We start from the raw sequence: 17,671 nt of genomic DNA on the forward strand, positions 1-17,671 counted from the left end.
TGGACCGAAGAGGCTTTGATGCATTTATAAGCCTCGCTCGGAAAAAAAACTTCTTTTCAGGTACTGCCTCACCTGCCGGGGCCCACAGCACAAAGGCTGGGTGGGGGGGGGGGGTGACCTCCTTCTCCACGAAACAGCAAAAATAAAATAATACATTGAGAGCAGAAAGAGGAGAGGCTTATCCATTGATCGCTCCATTGTTCTCCACCCTCCTTTCTCTCTCATCCTTTCGAACAAAGTGTCTTTAAACCTTTTTTTTTTTCCTTCTTCCACAATATCTGGAATATCCCGCCTGCTCAACTTTTCAGCATTTCAGACGCCAAACAATTCACACCAGTACTGCAGATTGAAATTTTCCCCTTTCAGCAAGTGCTTCCAAAACAGACTTTTCTGTTTATTAGAGGAAAAGCTTGAAGCAGTGAAACCATCAGAGATAAAATTATCTAAGGATAGGATAAATCTGGAGATCATTTGTAGGTTTTCATATTGTGAACAAACTCAATGAAAAGACCAAGCCGACATTATGTTCGTCCATTTCTCAATACTTACTGTAAACAAAAATGTAACTGAGGAACAATGTTTAATCTAAATAAACGAAGTGTGAATAAATATTAAGATGAGGTAGTTGTCTGATAATCAGCATCTAATGTGTCTAATCCTCAAATCAAAGTTGTTCAGGAACCACGCATTCATTCATTATCATTTTAAGTCAGATTTATTGTTCACTCGTTCCTCAGTAACTGCTGAAATTTGTGTGTATGTATTGAGTTAATTTTTTTTTTTTTCGCATTTCTTGTCTGTGACAATCGCACTGCAGAATATATTTGACGAATTGATGTGCGACGGAAACGAGTTCCGATAACGGAAAACCAAAACATCAAGGACTCCACCGTGGACATAAATGTCTTGAAAAGTATTTTACAGTATATTTTGCACGATATGTTGTTGTTGTTGTTGTTGTTGTTTTTTTCATCTTCTAAACAATGCGCTAAGCTGGCACAAGAAAGCTGCTCAACAATACCGTAATCTAACCCTGTGGAAGCAGCCCGGCTCGACAATGAGCAGCCTACTTCAGATTTTTTCGCACATTTTACTGCAGAGGACAATGACCTTATTCAGTGAAAACATTCTCATGGGGTGATCTGGATACATGATAGTGACAAAACTAATTACTCAATCGCAAACAAAAAAGAAAAAAAGGAAAAACAACTGGGACTCTTTCCAGCGTGAAATGATACGTTGAACATCAAGTTTACAGTTTTGGGTCATTTAAACGTCTACGCTGCCTCGATCGTTGGGTTTTGCTGCTGAAGTGAGGGATTCGAGGTCTTTCTTCGCATCAATCATCCTTTACCTCTCCGTCCTTTCTTCTCCGCTTGTGTCTTTTCTTTTGTCGTTTTGGGTGTCGATGTGCGATAAGAAGTCCAGACTGTAAGCAGATCGCCTTCAGGCGGCCCGTGACCGACGATCGCTCCTCAGTTTTAACCTGTGAAAAATAAAACTTGTTTTTAGGCAAATGTTCGGCAGCTAAAAAGTGGACCAAAGACAAAAATAGTTCAACAGTTACATTTGAATCATTGGAAGTCCACGTCTGGCTGTTGTTCGCCAAGAAACTGTTGACGTTGGGGACGTCCGTTTCAACAAAGTTCCCGATTAATTTTCTACTGTTGGGTTCTGACAATTATAAAGTGGTATTCACGATGTTGAAACTCAAATGTTTCTATAAGCCTCGAGTTTGCGAGTTGTGGCGTTGTTTGCTGACGTTTACGGAAATGTCAGAGGCCACGGAAGTTAATTTATCGTTGGACATTAAGGTAATACGTTGTAATTTCCATCATGTAGAGTTTGTCTGCGTAACTTAGATAACAGCCCTACGTCTGAGGAGAATGTTGATCTTCCCAACGGCCTCATCTTTTCCCTCTGTGACTTTGAATTTCCTGCATTACATTAGCTTCTTGTTAGCATGCAAAATTATTAACCTCTTTGGCTTCTAGACGCCGTCCATGTCGCTTTTGCTGAGCAAGGGTGTTTTTTACGACTTAACGACTTAAACGCCCGTATGACTTCATGTGTTTTAACCACGAGCTCAAGAGTTCCATTTAAACCTAGCTTCAATTTTTAAATTACTACAAAATTATTTATTTATTTTATTTTATATGTACTGTATTAATCCCCGAGGGGAAATTTTTTCGCTATAGCAGCATCTCGGAGGGGAGCTGCTGCAACAGGCTGCCACTAGTGCGGCGCCAACTAACCTTAGGTGCATGTTTTTTGGTGTTGGGAGGAAGCCGGAGAACCCGGAGAGAACCCACACACTTTTTTTTTCTTTTCTTTTTTCTTTTTTTGTCTCTCTTCTTCTCTAAATGTTTTACTTTCTTTTTATTTTATTTACAGGTTGCTCAGTTCGATAAACATCAGTGAAGTAGATCAGAATATTTCGTTTGTTGAAGGAGATTTTTTTAAATTGAAATCTGACTTGAATGCAAATTATCGACGCTTTCAACCACAAACACTGAATGTCAGAACTCTTTTGTTTGCTGAGTGCGCTCTTCAGGCAAAAAGACACAAGAAAAAAAAATCCCGTTTTTAAAGCGGTTCGTGGAAACTGAAGAGAAACAAATGGGGGGCTGACCTGAACTCCGAGCGGCTCAGAAAGGGCCGCGCCCGACCTCAACGCCTCCTGAATCGCTGTTCGTCACATCATCGCCGTGTTGCCCCGTGGAACCAAAGACGGCTCTTTTATGTCCGCGGGCTGAGCTTTTATTCTGTCAAATCAAAACAAGCAGAGGACACAAATGTAAACCGAGCTGAGAGAAACGAGGCTGCGGCACAAAAGACGAATAGATGAATAGTTAACCTTGATAAGTGTCCTGGTTTCCACAACCGGCGGCGGCACGGCGACGCCCTGGAGTCCGGCCCGGCTCAGCCCAGCTTCCGCGCATCTGTTCCCGCTGCCGGGGTCAACGAGACCCGCATTCTTGCTTGAAGGGTTTCGCTGTTTACCGAGAGGCGCTGACGCTGAGCCAACGTCCAACGGCGGGAATACAAGAAAAATGTCGCCTGTGTTACCTGAGTTAGATACGTTTTTTTTTTTAGATTCGTGTGACCATCACGACACCGAGACAAACCTTATATCTGACACCGAGAATTTATTCTTGGCCTGTTCTGGGAGCTTTTGAACGAATCCAATGGTTTTCTTCAGCAGTCACGGAACTGTAGATAGTTTGAACACTAATAGGACGAAAGTGTCTTTAAGAAATAGTTGGAAAATTTTGGGCCCACCCTTAAATCGGTGCAGTTAATTTGAAGCTGCAGGTCAGCAGCTCCTTAGCTTCTCAAATCAGCTCAACTGAGGTAACAAAATCAACCAACAAGAACGTCTGAAGCTCACTAATTAACAAATGATATCTCGTTTGTTTAATCTGTAAGATTCTAAATTTATACGCAAAAGAAACACAAAAAGTCCAGTTGCATTTGGATCAAACTTAAGACTTACCATGGCCTAAATGACGTGAGAACCTTCACAGACATAATCTCTATGAATTAAAACCAACTACATCCAATCAATCAATGTATTTCCTGCCAATTTATCCAGAGTTGGGTCGAGGTGGCAGCAGGCCAAGCAGATTAGAAACAGAAACTTTAGGGCTGCTGTTTAGTGGATTTAGTGGATTATTATTATTATACATCCATATTATTACATGTATTTGGTGTTTAATATAAATTTGTATCTTGGTGTTTTTCTGATCTGAGACATTCTAGAAGTTATATAACACCTCTGTCTTTATACTCCGTGTGGGTCATGTAATTCCAGTTGAAAAAAACAAGATCTGTCAGAGTCCCAAAAGCCTCTTTTTTCCTTTTTCAAACAGTGTCAACTTCTTCTGTCGTTTTTGTTCGAAGGTTCTCTCTAACCTGTGATTTTATCTGCTGTCTGTCATCTCAAACAGGTATCTCGTGTTCTTCCTGCTCTGGATTTGCCTTTAAAAATTATTTTTATATTTATTCACCGTGGATGTCGGTGCTTTCATTACTTAAAACTTCAGGAAATAATATGAAAATTATAATGTCAAACAATGTATCCCAGGAAGTTCAATCAAAACCAAAAAATCAAACAAAAAACCCCCATCTGAACACACAAAATATCTCCAAGTCAACACATCAACTTTTTGATGTGCATTGTAATAATATGATCATAGTGCCATGTAAATCCTCCAACTTTATGGCTCATTTGAAATTAAAGCAAAGTTCCTGAAGGAAATCATTTCCAGTCATGAAAACCGCAATGCTAAAAATAAAAACAAAGATGCAAAATGAATAAACTTTTTTAAAAAAAAAGGTAAAATTCAGGTGTTTTTTTTTTTATCAGGCTGCCATTTTGCTGTAGCAGCACCTGCAGGTTAAATATTGACAAATAACTTTTAGTTAAAGTTCTCGTGGATTTTCAGAAGTAATTTTTGCCCCTGTGAATCCTCAATTATGAGTCCAATCTGGTACTTATATTTACTGAAATGATCAATAAATATATATCAGACTCGTTGAAATAGCAGCTGTCACCTTAATCTGACACACCGGATTTTTTTTTTTTTTGGAGAGATACAAATAAAAGAGGTGCAGGTTCAAAATTGATAGATTTTGTCTGGTGGATATATTGAAATATGAAGGTCAAACTTTTTTTTTGTCCGGTTAGCTTCAGAAAGGCTGGAGAGAGATGAGTGTCGCCGTCGAGTCAACGTTCGGATGCTTCAGTTTCTTTCTTTTTAAAAGTCTTGTGGAATTTTTTTTTTTTTTAATGAAATAAGTAGAAACGTCGCAGACTTTTGGGAGACGCTGAACTGAGGTGAGTGGGTGGGAGGCGAGTGTGTGTGTGTGTGTGTGTGTGTGTGTGTGTGTGTGTGTGTGTGTGTGTGTGTGTGTGTGTGTGTGTGTGTGTGTTGGCAGACAGCATCCAGCAGCAGACTATGGACTCTCAGTAAACATTGGTAGTTAGTCATTAGCACACCAGAAACAGCGAAAGCATCGTCTCGTCGCTGGCCTCCGTTAATTCACACGTAAGTAGCATAAAAACAAACCTCGGCTCGTTTCTCTCGTGACGGCTTTAGGATGCAGCTTCAGCTTCGCTCCAGGCTCTTGTCGTTGAGGCCGGCGGGGTCAAAGGGTCGCGGAGGACCCGACGGGGGAACGTCTTCTATTCGGAGGGCGTTCGTGTTTTCAGCTGATCAATACTGTAGAAATGTTTCACCAAAGCTGCTGTCAAACATTTGAAGCAGTGAGGAAAAAACATTTCCACTCGATGTGGTTGTGGTTTATTTATTTTTCTCGAACCTTTTTTTTGTTTCGTTTTGTTTTAACCTGCTTTTATGTGCGAGTGTCATCGTCCTTGATATCTGATGTGGAATATGATTATTTAATGTTGGAGACGGCGGGTAAACACGAGCGCTGAGGAGGTGACTGCTTCGTCTGATTGGCTGCAGGTTTTTTTTCGCTGAGGTCATGTCCCGCCTCGTCCTCTGTGTGTGCGTCGCCGTCGCTCTGTGGTCGGCGTCGGCCGTCGGTCTCTCAGGTGGGTTTGTGTTTGGATGATGGCCGCTGAACACAGCTGCTGTTTATTAAAATCCCGCTCCTCAACAGAACCTTTTCATTTTAACAAACAATTCAGGTTTTTCATTATATTTTTCATTATTTTAGTTTAGTGTGGATTTGCCTCAAACTGCAACACGACCGAGGGCCATTAGGGGTCGGCTCCAAAAAAGTCGGCGGCTCCGTAGACTCCAATTAAACTTGTCTCGTTTTTTTCCACAAGTCATTATGTTGTCCTTTGCCAAAGTCCGCTCCTTCTTATTAGTTTTCTGGTAGTCCAGCTGAAAAAGTCCCATCATTAATGAGATATTAGGTCTCAAAAAGCGGTGTGTTTGAGGGAGTCTGTGTTTGATGGACAGGCCTATGGTGGCAGTCAGGTTTCTGCTACAGGTGATTGGGCGTAGTGTCTTCGGAGATCCAGTCAGATCCACCGTTGGCTCCTCCCCCAGCTTGTCCAAGTATGGTCACTTCTGGCACCAAAAACACCCGAGTCGAGGCTTCAGTTCACAAACTAATGTGAAAATATTAGCTAAATACAAAACAGAAAACAGACAGGACGTATATAGCCTGAATTTACAGTAACTTGGTCAAATCAATAGTTGTCATGGTTTGTGAACTGCTGTTATGAAGCCTCGAGTTCGGATTTTAGCCGTCGCCATCTTTGCTAGTTTGAAGCGGTTTCGGAGCCAGAAGTGACCAAATATGGACGAGCTGGGGGAGGAGCCAGCGACGGATCGGACTCGAAAAATCATACCGCTTTTTAAGGCCTACTATCTAATTAATGAAGGGACTATTTTCAGATGGACCTCCAGAAAACTAATAAGAAGGAGCGACTTTAGCAAATAACACCATAATGACTTGTGGAAAAAAATGTATCGACTTTGTAATTTCATGAGTGAAGTCGAATGGGAGTCTATGGAGCCGGAGGCTGTTTGGAGCCGACCCCCAGTGGCCCCTCGATGGTATTGCAGATTAAGGGCACTCACGCTTTGTCTCTTCGTTCAGTGTTCTCGGAGCCTCCGCAGGCTCACATGCTGCTGCGCTCCCGACGGGCGAACTCCTTCCTGGAGGAGCTGAAGCCGGCCTCCATGGAGCGCGAATGCGTGGAGGAATTATGCGACTTTGAAGAAGCCAGAGAGATTTTCCAAACCAGGGAAGCTACAGTAAGACACCCGTGAATAGTTTAAACACACCTGTTTGAACACCGATAGCCCACGTGAAAGAAGTCACTGACGCGGAAAGCAGAAAACGTATTTTCCCTCTTCCTGCTTGCCGTACTTCAGTTCCATCTCCAACCTTCATCACTGACTCTTTGTTCTGTGTGTTTGCAGCTGGAGTTCTGGACGGTGTACACAGGTAACACCAGTTCGTTCAACATGACACCTGTTTTGACGTTAAGGACTCTGCGAAGGTCTAATCAGCGGCAAGAATTAGGATGCTGACAGAAATAAGACCGTGAACAGTTACGATTTTATGAGTTAACTTTAAACTAAATGTAGGAAAAAAAAGTACATCACTATTTGGCTTTATAAAAAAAAAAAAAAAAAAAGCTTTAGTTTTCCTCTTTACAGCTGCACTTGGACTAGAACTCAAAATGTCTGAAGTGCCTTCAAATTATACACACTTCTGTACTAAAATGAACTCTAATTCATCTGGTTTCATGTATTTATTAAAGTTCATTATAAAAAAAAAAACAGAAATTCAAACCACCAGAGATTTGAATAACTAATTTGAAAACATTTTGTGAGTGACGGTTTCGGACCTGCATCTTCTTCTTCTACTTGTTTTATTGCAGCAGACAAATTACAGGATCATTGACCGGATGTGGATTTCAAACTGTGGTTATTGATGTCTGGTGTTATTCTCTCGCTTTTAGTTTTATAGTTTTTAATGAGGTCCATAAGTCGGTAAAAAACCCTGGTGTTGAGACCGATGCCTTGCCTAACGGCCCTCCGTCAGAGCGGCGAGCAGGTTTTTTTCTGGTTTCTCTGCAGCACCTGCTGAGCATTGTGGGAAATGTGGCGCGTTTCAGACGGGAACCAGTGTCAGTCCAACAAGTGCGTTAACGGGGCCTGCGTGGACATGCACCAAACCTACGCCTGCCGCTGTAACCACGGATACGAGGGCAGATACTGCGAACAGCGTGAGTCTTTTTGTGGTGTTTGTGAGGACGTCTTGGCCGTTTGAGGGCGTCACACTTGGTTTCAGGGGTTCAGGTACAGGTAGGAGGTAAAATGTCTGCTTCTAAAAATTCGGATTGACAATCCACATAACGACACGCAACAACAATGTTGTTGTTTCAACATGGATCATATTTATTGTAGAAACATAAATTACATATAGGGATAAACTGTCAACACTTTGCATTGACGTAAACATAAAAAAGAGACACCGTAAAACTTTTCATTTCAGTTCATAATATGAGTTTTCTTGTCTGCAAGACAATTTTGGAAATTTCATTTTTATCACTTGCAGCTTTCATTTTGAAATATAACTGAATCCCGCAAAGATGCAGAAATAAGAGAGATGAACCAAAACTGGGCGGGTTTCTTAGAAATAAAGGAAAAGAAAAATATACATAGAGATAATTATCATCAGCGTATTTCCACCTCTGTATTTAGAAAAGAAGAACACATACTGTATCTGAGGAAGTACTTTCCTCGAAAATGATTCTCAATCCTAGTCGCTTGATTTCTTTTAACCACATCGACTGTACTCCCCCTAAAACCTGGGTGTTGAAGTTTAAGAGTTGATCGTCCGCGTTTTCCCGCCGTTCGCTCAGCTCTAACGGCCTCCAACTGCTCGGTGGACAACGGCGGCTGCGACCACATATGCACGGACGGCGAGGGCGGCCTGACGAGGAGCTGCGGCTGTCTGACCGGATACAAACTGGACGACAACCACAGGAAATGCGTCTCGAACGGTGAGAACGGCTTCGGCCTGTTCATTTTTCATTATTCGAATAACTTGATCAATTCAAATAAAAAAATTAAAAAAATGCTGACAACTGCACATCAACACGAAGCCTATCGGGGCGGAGGAGGAGGAGGGAGAGGAGGGGGGTTTCAAATGGCCTGTTTTGGCATTTTGGCTTTAAATATTATGGATGTATTGTTTCGAAGAACTAAATAAAAAATAAATTAAAAAAACCAACAAAAAAAACCAACAAGAACCTCTGTGTGTTTTCCTGCAAGGTCGTTCGTCCTGTGGTCAGCTGTTGATCGGCAGGTCGTCCTACACCAAACCGAGGGACGGCCTGCTGCCGTGGATGGTGGGAGGGGAGGTGGGCAAGAAGGGGGAGAGTCCCTGGCAGGTAACTGTTCTTTTGCTGCGAACAGATTTTTTTTTGGGGGCTATTTTGTTGGGAAAAGGTGAAGTCGTACTTGCGTGAACCAGAATATTTGAGCTGTTGAGGTTGTTAACTTACCTGGCTGTCAATCAAATCCAATCAAAACCGGCCAGTTTTAGATTGTTAACCGCTGACGCTGCGTTTTTGAGTGCAGGTGCTGTTGTTGAACGCCAGAGGACGCTTTAAGTGCGGAGGCGTCCTCATCGACAAGAGCTGGGTCCTGACGGCCGCTCACTGCCTCCAAACCACCACGAGAATCACAGTACGACTGGGTGAGTCTTCGCTCTTCAGAGGCACCCGAGAAACTGAGCCCACAAATCCAGAAATGAACTATACAACAAAAATATATTGTCAGAAAAATGTAAATGCGGTGCAGTGCAAACTCTGCCAGGTGAAGCTAGCAGATCGTAAGTGTAACACAGTCAATTGAAAGCGAAGCACCGAGCAGACGGTCCCTCCACAGATCGATCGTCAGTGCGCTAGCTTTGTCACCAGACGAAGTAAGTTTGATGTTGGACTAAAGATGACGACATGCTCGCCATCAGATTTGTAGTCAGGGTACGGTTTTAGAAGTTTGACGGTAAAGTTTGGAGGAGGACGTTCGAAGGATCGTCAGTTTCCGGTGATTACCCGAAAGTTATTTTCCCTTCGTCCCGTCGGCACGATGCAATGTCAGTATGTCGGGAAACAGCAAGCAAACTCGCGAGCCAATCGAAACCCTGATCTTTGTCTTCAGGCGACTACGAGCGTCTCCGAGACGAAGACACCGAGATCACCCTGAGTGTCATCCAGACCTTCAAGCACCCGAACTACAACAGTCAGACTGTGGACAATGACATCGCCCTGCTGCGCCTGGAGACCCCCGCCCCCTCGTCCGATTACATCGTCCCCGTTTGCCTGCCGGACCGCGAGATGGCCGAGCGGGTGCTCCACCTCAACGGCACCCCCACCGTGGTGTCCGGCTGGGGCAACGACGACCTGGACAGCAGTCACTTCAGCTCGGCCCTCAACGTCATCAACATCCCGCTGGTCAGCCACAGCATCTGCAGCCACCAGATGTTCCCGCACAACATCACCGACAACGTCCTCTGCGCCGGCGTCCTGGGACAGAAGATGGACGCCTGCGAGGGGGACAGCGGCGGACCGATGGTCACTCTGTACCGGGACACCTGGTTCCTGATCGGCCTGGTGTCCTGGGGCGAGGGCTGCGGCAAGGAGGACAAGCTGGGCATCTACACCAAGGTGTCCAACTACAAGGAGTGGATCGACAGAGTGCGTGAAGAGTGGGACAAAGGCCATCGTCTGCAATAACTCCCAAGAGTCTGAACGATATCGAGAGACAACCCCCCCCCCACTTCCTCCAGCAGCCGATCCAGTCTGATCCGTTACACCAACGCGAAAGGCCTCGGCACAGTAGAGATGAAACACTCTTTGTTTAATAAACTGAATTTTCTCCCCAGATGCTTCCGTTTGATTACTTTGAATCCGCAGCTCATAAAAACGTCGAAGTGAAGCATCCAGCAATAACCGTGGAGCACGAGCTTGAAGTCCAATGCCGGGCTCAGACTACACAAATTCAACCCGGTTTAGACACGATTTAGTCATCGCCGACAACTTTCCAGGATAGTAATATGAACAATCGGGAACAAACGTCTGGGACACCTCGACAAAAGGTCTAGCACAGGGGGTCTCCGACTAACTACCGGGTAGCTCGCAAGCTACTGGTTGAGTACGAGACGGTTTCATTTAGTCAGAGTGGCTCTCGGAGGAAAAAAAAAAAAAGGTTGGACAACCCCGGTCTAGCAAATGCCAGAAGTTTTGTTTTGTTTTTACGTGCCTAGTTTGACACACGCTACGACGAGTTTCCTTGACGTTGACCAACACGATGAAAGAGCGATATTTTGGTCCGGGTCATACTTGCAGTGTCGCCCAAACTTCCCGACAATATATATTATTTATAGAGCAGCTTTGATACAAGCCCGTAGCCCAAAGCGCTTCACATACAAATCGGCGTACAAATTGGAACAATAAGATTAGAAATAAGGTCAAACTCATTAAAAAAAATGTAGGCTGAATAAAATGAAGAAATTGAATTTGCAACAATGAAAAACAACATTATGAGAGTCAATAATTAAAATTCAGGAAAGTAAAGGAAAACACAGAGGACAAAAAGCAATCATCAAAATGTCAAATCGAGACTATAAACATCACTAGAAAGCCAAATTAAAAAGATGATAGGTCTTTAGTTTTCTTTAAAAAAAAATTTTTTTAAAAACACCCAGTAACACGTAATAGTGAAGCAACCTGTCCACAAAGTGAAGAAACCAGTTTACTAATGAATTCAGTCAATTAAAATTAATAAGGTGAACTAAAGATGTGAAATAAAACACATTCGAAAAAAACACATCGTGGGACCGAACAAAACACACTGACAGAAAACACAAGACTCCATCGCTGGATGATTAAAACTTTATTTTGTGTTTCACTAAATAAAACAAGACTTGTACAGCAGCAGAGTCTTAAAGGGACAGAGCGTCACGTCGAGGCCCGCAAAGGTGCCGAATGCTTCTTTATTTTTATTTTTTTCAAGTATATTCTAGGATCCACGTCTTGTTTTGTTTTGTTTTTTTCATCATCATCACTAACTGAGGTCTGATGTGGTTCGTTTAACGTCTGCGTAATTCAAGGTGTCCCTTTTATGCTCAAATGGCGGCGCGGCAAAAACGAAGAAGACACACCTGAGATTAATAAACGCGCACGGTCACCAGCCAGATGACACTTCATCTGTTCCAAGACTTTAAATCAGTCCTCGTCATTCACAGCTTAAAACACTGAATACGTACCGATTTTATTCTACGGTGATGATAAACTGCTGTTTCTCACATCTGCACTTTAATGTGTCTTTTAACCTGAGTCCTTTTCTTTTTTTATTTACACAGTTGAAGACATTTGATGTCGTATTTTGAGTTAAAAAAAAAAAAAAAGCATTATAAAAAAAAACCAAAAAACTACTGCATTAATAATTCAGTAGCTGTTAAACCCACATGGTTTCTGGTCTCTTTTTTTTTTTTTTTAAGCAAACTGAAGGTTAAAAGGACGTTTCGGGCTACGAAAAGGTCCAATCAATTAAATCTCAGGTCTCTGCTCACCTGCGCAGGTGTTTTCAGTTTGTCCGCCTGATTGGATCTGCTCAGGTAAAAGGGCTGTTTGTTTTTCAGAAGTGATCGGGACTCAACGAAGGTATGTCTGAAGCTGATTTTGAGCTCCCGTACGTCAGTAAGTATTAAATCGACTAACGTTTCTGCCTGCATGTTGTTTCAACTGTATTCTAACCAAAAGCTTTTGAGCTTCCGTGGAAATCGATTAGTTTAATACTAAAAACTCACTCCACAACCTAAAACTTCAACCGCCCTCCCCCTCCCCCCCACCACCCTAACAGAAACACTGAGGTACGGATTTATACTTAATTTATATATTAAGTGACACTTTGTGGCTCATTTTTCTACCCGATCAAGAGGTGTCCTTAAACCCTTTCTTGGAAATGTTCTGTAATTTACAGCTAAATCGCCCCCCCAAAAGAAATTGTAGGAAACTGAGCAAAGTTTCTGGGAAATTAGCTGCGAAATACAGAAACCTGAAAAAAGAAAACGGCTTTAACATGACTTGAGAAGCGTGCAGAAGGACTCTGGAAACACCTTTGCGCGGGTGAGTCGAGTCTTTAAATGTCGCTTTTTTTTATTAATTTTTTTTCTGGAGCAAGACTCTCTATATCCTCGTCTACAGAGGTGAGACTGAAAGTAAAAACCCTCCAGTGTAACATCACCCCTGTTCAACTTTCTTTTTTTTTTTTGACATCGACAGTGAAAGAGTCCAAGCGAAACTGACCTGTGATCAGCTCAGACGGCTTCCTCGGGTTACTTCCTGTCTTGAGTGTCTGGTTCACACGAGAAATGCGGACGATTCAACTTGCTTTTGTTTGTCAGAGTTGAATCTTTGAGTTTTTTTGTTATTTTTTTTTTCCCTGTGGTTTCTTTTCGAGGATCCTGCAGCTGTCAGGTAAGTCACATGTTTATAATCACCCTGAGTTTTTTTTTTCTTTTGTGTCTCATCAAATTCAAGAGAAACCAAGACGCTCATAGCATAATTTTCTTTTAAAGAAATGCTACCATCTAGAGGTTAGAAAGTGGAACTGCAGCCACAGTGTGCTCCATAAGTTGCAGAACAATGCTGGTAGAGAAAAATGTTAATGTTTATCGTCCAGAAAAAAACACAAATTCAAGTAAATTCTGTGTTTTAGCCCACTTGGACCAATTTGTGAGCCCGTTTGCAGAATCATTAATCGATCAATTAGACGAACAGAAAATGAATCGGAAACTCTTTTAATACTGAACTCCTTTAAAAACGTAGAAAACACAACGATTTTCTTTTTTTCATTTGACCGGTTGGGTTTGATTGACGGGTGTCATTTTATTTTGTCAAACCTTTTCTGCAACTGCATTGTGAAAGCATAGCACCCATCTACAGCTTAATAAATAATGATGAATTGCAGCCCTGCACACGACATAATCTCACGGGACATCTAGGACGAAATAGTTCCTGAAGATAAAGGGCTGCCAGATACAGATATAATAACCGACGCGATAAATACATGTCTAGATATTTTAACACTTTGCCGTGACGTCATCTTGAATGTCGCATAAACTACTGCTCACGATCTGCACCACTAATTCTGAATCACATTTTTTTTTAGTGACTTTTAACTGCCTTGATGTCTCCTACACCGTTTAATTTTTTTCCAACAGTTTTTTTTTTGTTTTTTTTACAGATAAATGTCTTCTGTCTTGTTTTTTTTTGTGCGCTTTGTAAACATGTTCAGAAACCAGCTATAAAAATAAAGTTAATACCATTTATTAGTGCAATATTTGCACTAATGTACAGAATATATTAGCATTAAGTAATGTGTATGGGTTCAGTACATATAACGTTACCTTCCTATCTTTACTCTCTATATTGCACTTTTTATATTTGATTTTTCTACTCTAGTTATTGTCTGTAATTTTTGTTTTTTCTCTTTTATTTATGTAACGTTTTGTTTTAAAACTGCACCTTCCCTTCAGGATTATTTATATATATATTATTTTTTTTAGACACGCACTATAAAATAATTAAGACGTTATTGTCTCTCAAAGCTCAAATCAAGAGCCTCGACATTAAAGGACAATTCGATCAGAAGAGGCGTTTAAACGAGGTTCAGATGAGTCTGAAGCAGCGAAGGTTGGACGGAGAGGAAGAAGCTTCACCTGCGGGTTTGTTTTGTTTTGTTTGTTTTTCACATCAGGGCTCTCGGGAAGGATGATCAGGACCTTCCTGGTCTCCTCTTCAGCTCCTCTTCGTACCTCTGCAGCTGAGACATGAAGCCGGGGTTCGGATCGATCACGTGACGGGCCGTCTTCACTTTCTGGGGAAAACGAAAAACGGTAAGAAGCGTTAATCGATACGTTTCAGCTCGTTACACGCCGGCTCTTTCGAGCCGTGGGGTGATATTTTATTTAAAGCTACGGCGCAGGACTTTTTTTTTTATTTTTATTTTATTTTTTTAAAATGAACTTTTGTTACATTCAAACCAAAAAAAAGTTGACAAAGTCAACGAGATCGTTTTCACCTGGTGAGACATTCCCGCAGCAGCTGGATGAATGCACACTGGAAAAATAATCTGCGAAATAATTGCTTCAAGCCGCTCTTCTAGACTTTTCTAAATATTTATGACTGAGTAGGTGAGCCCATGACGTAAGCGCACCTTGACCGTGTTTTTGTAATTAATCTTTCTGCCAGCAGGGGGCGACGAAAGATTTGCACTGCACATGTAAGAATTGTTTCAAAAAATTAGATCCTAACAAAAAAAAAAAGTTTATACACCTGCAGGTAAAGCTGTTTAAATGCAAATTAAATTATGAAATAAAATTCCTATCAACTCTAAAGGTACTAGGTGATGGTAAATACATTAATTTACCATTTTAAGAACTTTTCTGGAGTGTGTGGACGCCGGCGTCTACGGCTCGTTACCATTTGAGCCGAGTAGCTTATAAAAAAAAAAAGTAAATTTTGCGTAATACAAATTCAGCTCTCAAAATTGCTAGTAATTTACTATAAATGTATAAAATTAGAAGTTTACAGGGTAACAAACTTGTTTTTCTTATGATTGTCACATGTTCAATAAAGGTCATTCAAAGGCATTTAAAGACTCCTTTACGATTATATAAAAAAAAAAAAACAGTATTTACCCAGAAAAGACGCCAATGAATATGTTCAATTAAACTATTAAATTTTTTTTTTTTTTTTTTAAAACGTTTTTATTTCAGCCAAAAGAGTCAGAGGTTTTGTAAAAATCAGACGTGAACAGCTGCTGCAGTAACGGGTTAATTACGGACTTTAACGCAAACGCATCAAAGCGGGAAGGTCAAACTTTTGTCACGTTTAAACATTTGGCGTTCAAGCGTGAATTGGCCGATTTTGTTCACTCGGCGCACGAATGGAGTGACTCTCGCCCAGCAGCTCCTCTGTCAGCGTGCCGCTCGAGGGCACCTTGGGATAGTAAAAGCTTCGGTTTCAGTGCTGCGGCGTCAACACTCGCACATTTTTGACCTCCAAACGGCAAGATCGGCTTTTTTTTTTTTTTTTTTTTTTGACTGCTCACATTACAGTCAGACTTGTTCAGCTCATAGAAATGAGATCTAAAGCAAAAACAAACGGCAGGTTTGAAGTGTTGACTCGTAACGCAGCGATCATCGTGAGCCTGCAATGAAAATCAAGCATAAAAGACTTCGTCGGCAACGTGAGCTCTGAAGGTGAAAGTAACCGCAGGCATCATGTTTGTCGGTCTGTCCTGTTCTCGTGAACACGATGTCTCTGGAACGTCTCCAGGAGGGAATGTCATCAAAATTGGTACAAACGTTTAGTTGGCCGCGGAGATGAACTGATTTGATTTTTGGAGGTCAAAGGTCATTGTGACCTCACTTCCCGTCCCATTCTTTTTTGACATTGGCAACGGGAGACCCTCAATGTTTTTCAGAAAGTCAACGGCAAAGAACGGACGAGCCGGGCGAGGTGGAGTCCGAGCGACATTCTCGTTTCAAGGCGGGGCAAGAGCGTCGCTGTCCGAGAACGAAGAAGGCGCGTCGGGGTCGGGCGCAACCAGGTTTTTTTGGTTTTTTTCTTTGCCGTTCGCTGAGGTTTTGCACTTTTTAAATTCGTCTCTCGGAGTCAAGACTTTCAACCGAGGTTCCACCGTCACGTTACTGTGCGTTTGCTGGTTACTGATCTCGGTCCAAAACAATCCTCACCTGCAAGGCGTCCGTCAGCGTCAGCTTGCGGTGCTTCATCAGGTAGGCGACGCAGACGGTGGCCGAGCGGCTCCGTCCGTTCTTGCAGTAGACGACGCTGCGTCCGCCGCGGTTCGCCTCCTTCTGGATGGCGTCGGCGCAGCGGTCGAAGTGGCGGTAGAGGTCCTCGTTGGGGTCGTCGTAGACGGGGATCTGCAGCTTGGTGATGCCGGTGGAGGGGAACGGCTGCTGCTTGGACACGTTGATGCAGAGCGTCACCGCCTCCTGCTGGATGAGCTCGTCGCTGCAGGCCGAATGGGCGTTGCTGATGAACAGAGCGCTGGTGACTTTGCACAGCTGCAGCATCCTGGTTTACGGTTCGCGGAAAGAGCTGACCCTCGTCAGGCTTTTCCTCAACCCCGGTCCCCGAGTCTCACGGGCACCTGCTACCTAGACTGAGGGAGAAGACAGCTGTGTGGTTATATTCAGGCCACACCCGTCCATCCACCCCAACCTCCTCCCCGACAGAGATTTCACAACATCAGGCGACAAAAAGAGAGTAAAGTCTTGTAAAATTTGTATTTTTTTTTTAAGTAAACAATAAAAATAAATAAATAATTAATATTCTCAGTGACTGAAACAGATTTTTGAGCCGTTGGAATGACAGACCGTCAGTGAACCTACAGAAACGGCAGTCCGTGAACGCCTCACACAAATCCACAACAAAGGACACTGGGACTCACGTGAAGCTGATATTCAGGTGCCTTCAGGTGAAGTCTGTCTGCGGGTTGTTGTTTTTTTAGAGGAAAGAGTTCCCTTGTCTCGGTCCTGCAGACGGAGGGTTTAGACTGATCCGGTTCTGCTCAAGAGTCCTCTTGACCCCCAACTGCTCCGATCGACCCACCACACCGCTGCTATATTTACCGCCTCTGACAGCCGCTCTGCTCTGGGTCCTAGTGCCGTTCAAGTTCATGGCTGGACTGGTGAACTTTACAGGCTTAAAGGTGACGTCTCTAGATGTTTTTGTTTTATTCAACCAGCTGTCCAAAGCAAGCACAGTTCATTTACAATCATGTGACACCCAAATAAAAAAAACAACCAGTGATCAGGGTCAATGCCGTTTGTCCTGATGTAATGAACGGACTCTGACTATGAAGCTTTTTAGTGTGATAATATAAGAACACTCAGTTGAGTGTCGAGATATTTATGAGAAACCTTGTAAATTTCAGAACTGTTATTATCAGAGAAATAATTCTATATCTATCTATATAGTGCCTTTTATACTTTGTCAGACTTGCAAACATGAGTAGTGAAAAAATACAAAAAAAGGAAAAGCATGTATAGGAGTCCAGAAAATTGGACTGATTTTAATACAAACATTTCTTGGTCTTGTCTTTGGAGATTCAAATACAAGTAACTTAAC

The 17,671-nt window shown here is 42.4% G+C and overlaps 2 protein-coding genes across 4 annotated transcripts; one reads left to right on the top strand and one right to left on the bottom strand.

Moving 5' to 3' along the window:
• The first annotated feature begins 1,393 nt into the window (after positions 1-1,393).
• proca (protein C (inactivator of coagulation factors Va and VIIIa), a) lies at positions 1,394-10,388 on the top strand. Of its 2 annotated transcripts, none has more exons than XM_069720478.1 (9): positions 1,394-1,431; positions 5,475-5,563; positions 6,586-6,743; positions 6,912-6,936; positions 7,613-7,723; positions 8,363-8,503; positions 8,775-8,893; positions 9,084-9,201; positions 9,666-10,388. In XM_069720478.1, the coding sequence occupies exons 1-9, from the start codon at positions 1,409-1,411 to the stop codon at positions 10,238-10,240; spliced, it is 1,359 nt and encodes a 452-aa protein (XP_069576579.1). In that variant the 5' UTR covers positions 1,394-1,408; the 3' UTR covers positions 10,241-10,388. The 2 variants fall into 2 exon arrangements, with proteins under 2 accessions (XP_069576579.1, XP_069576580.1); XM_069720479.1 differs by lacking the exon at positions 1,394-1,431 and adding an exon at positions 4,952-5,051.
• A 1,971-nt stretch (positions 10,389-12,359) lies between these two features.
• dusp28 (dual specificity phosphatase 28) lies at positions 12,360-17,152 on the bottom strand. 2 transcript variants are annotated; one of them, XM_069720491.1, is made up of 3 exons: positions 16,992-17,152; positions 16,270-16,698; positions 12,360-14,387 (listed from the first exon to the last, which is right to left on the bottom strand). In XM_069720491.1, exons 2-3 carry the CDS (start codon positions 16,612-16,614, stop codon positions 14,286-14,288), a joined length of 447 nt encoding a protein of 148 aa, XP_069576592.1. In that variant the 5' UTR covers positions 16,615-16,698; positions 16,992-17,152; the 3' UTR covers positions 12,360-14,285. The 2 variants fall into 2 exon arrangements, with proteins under 2 accessions (XP_069576592.1, XP_069576591.1); XM_069720490.1 differs by having other exon boundaries at positions 16,270-16,703.
• Between the last annotated feature and the right edge of the window lie 519 nt (positions 17,153-17,671).

This window comes from Brachyistius frenatus, unplaced genomic scaffold (genome assembly GCF_029030835.1).
Source record: "Brachyistius frenatus isolate BFR_SWC_R1_liver_20210118 unplaced genomic scaffold, ASM2903083v1 Contig_242, whole genome shotgun sequence".
NCBI lineage: Eukaryota > Metazoa > Chordata > Actinopteri > Embiotocidae > Brachyistius > Brachyistius frenatus.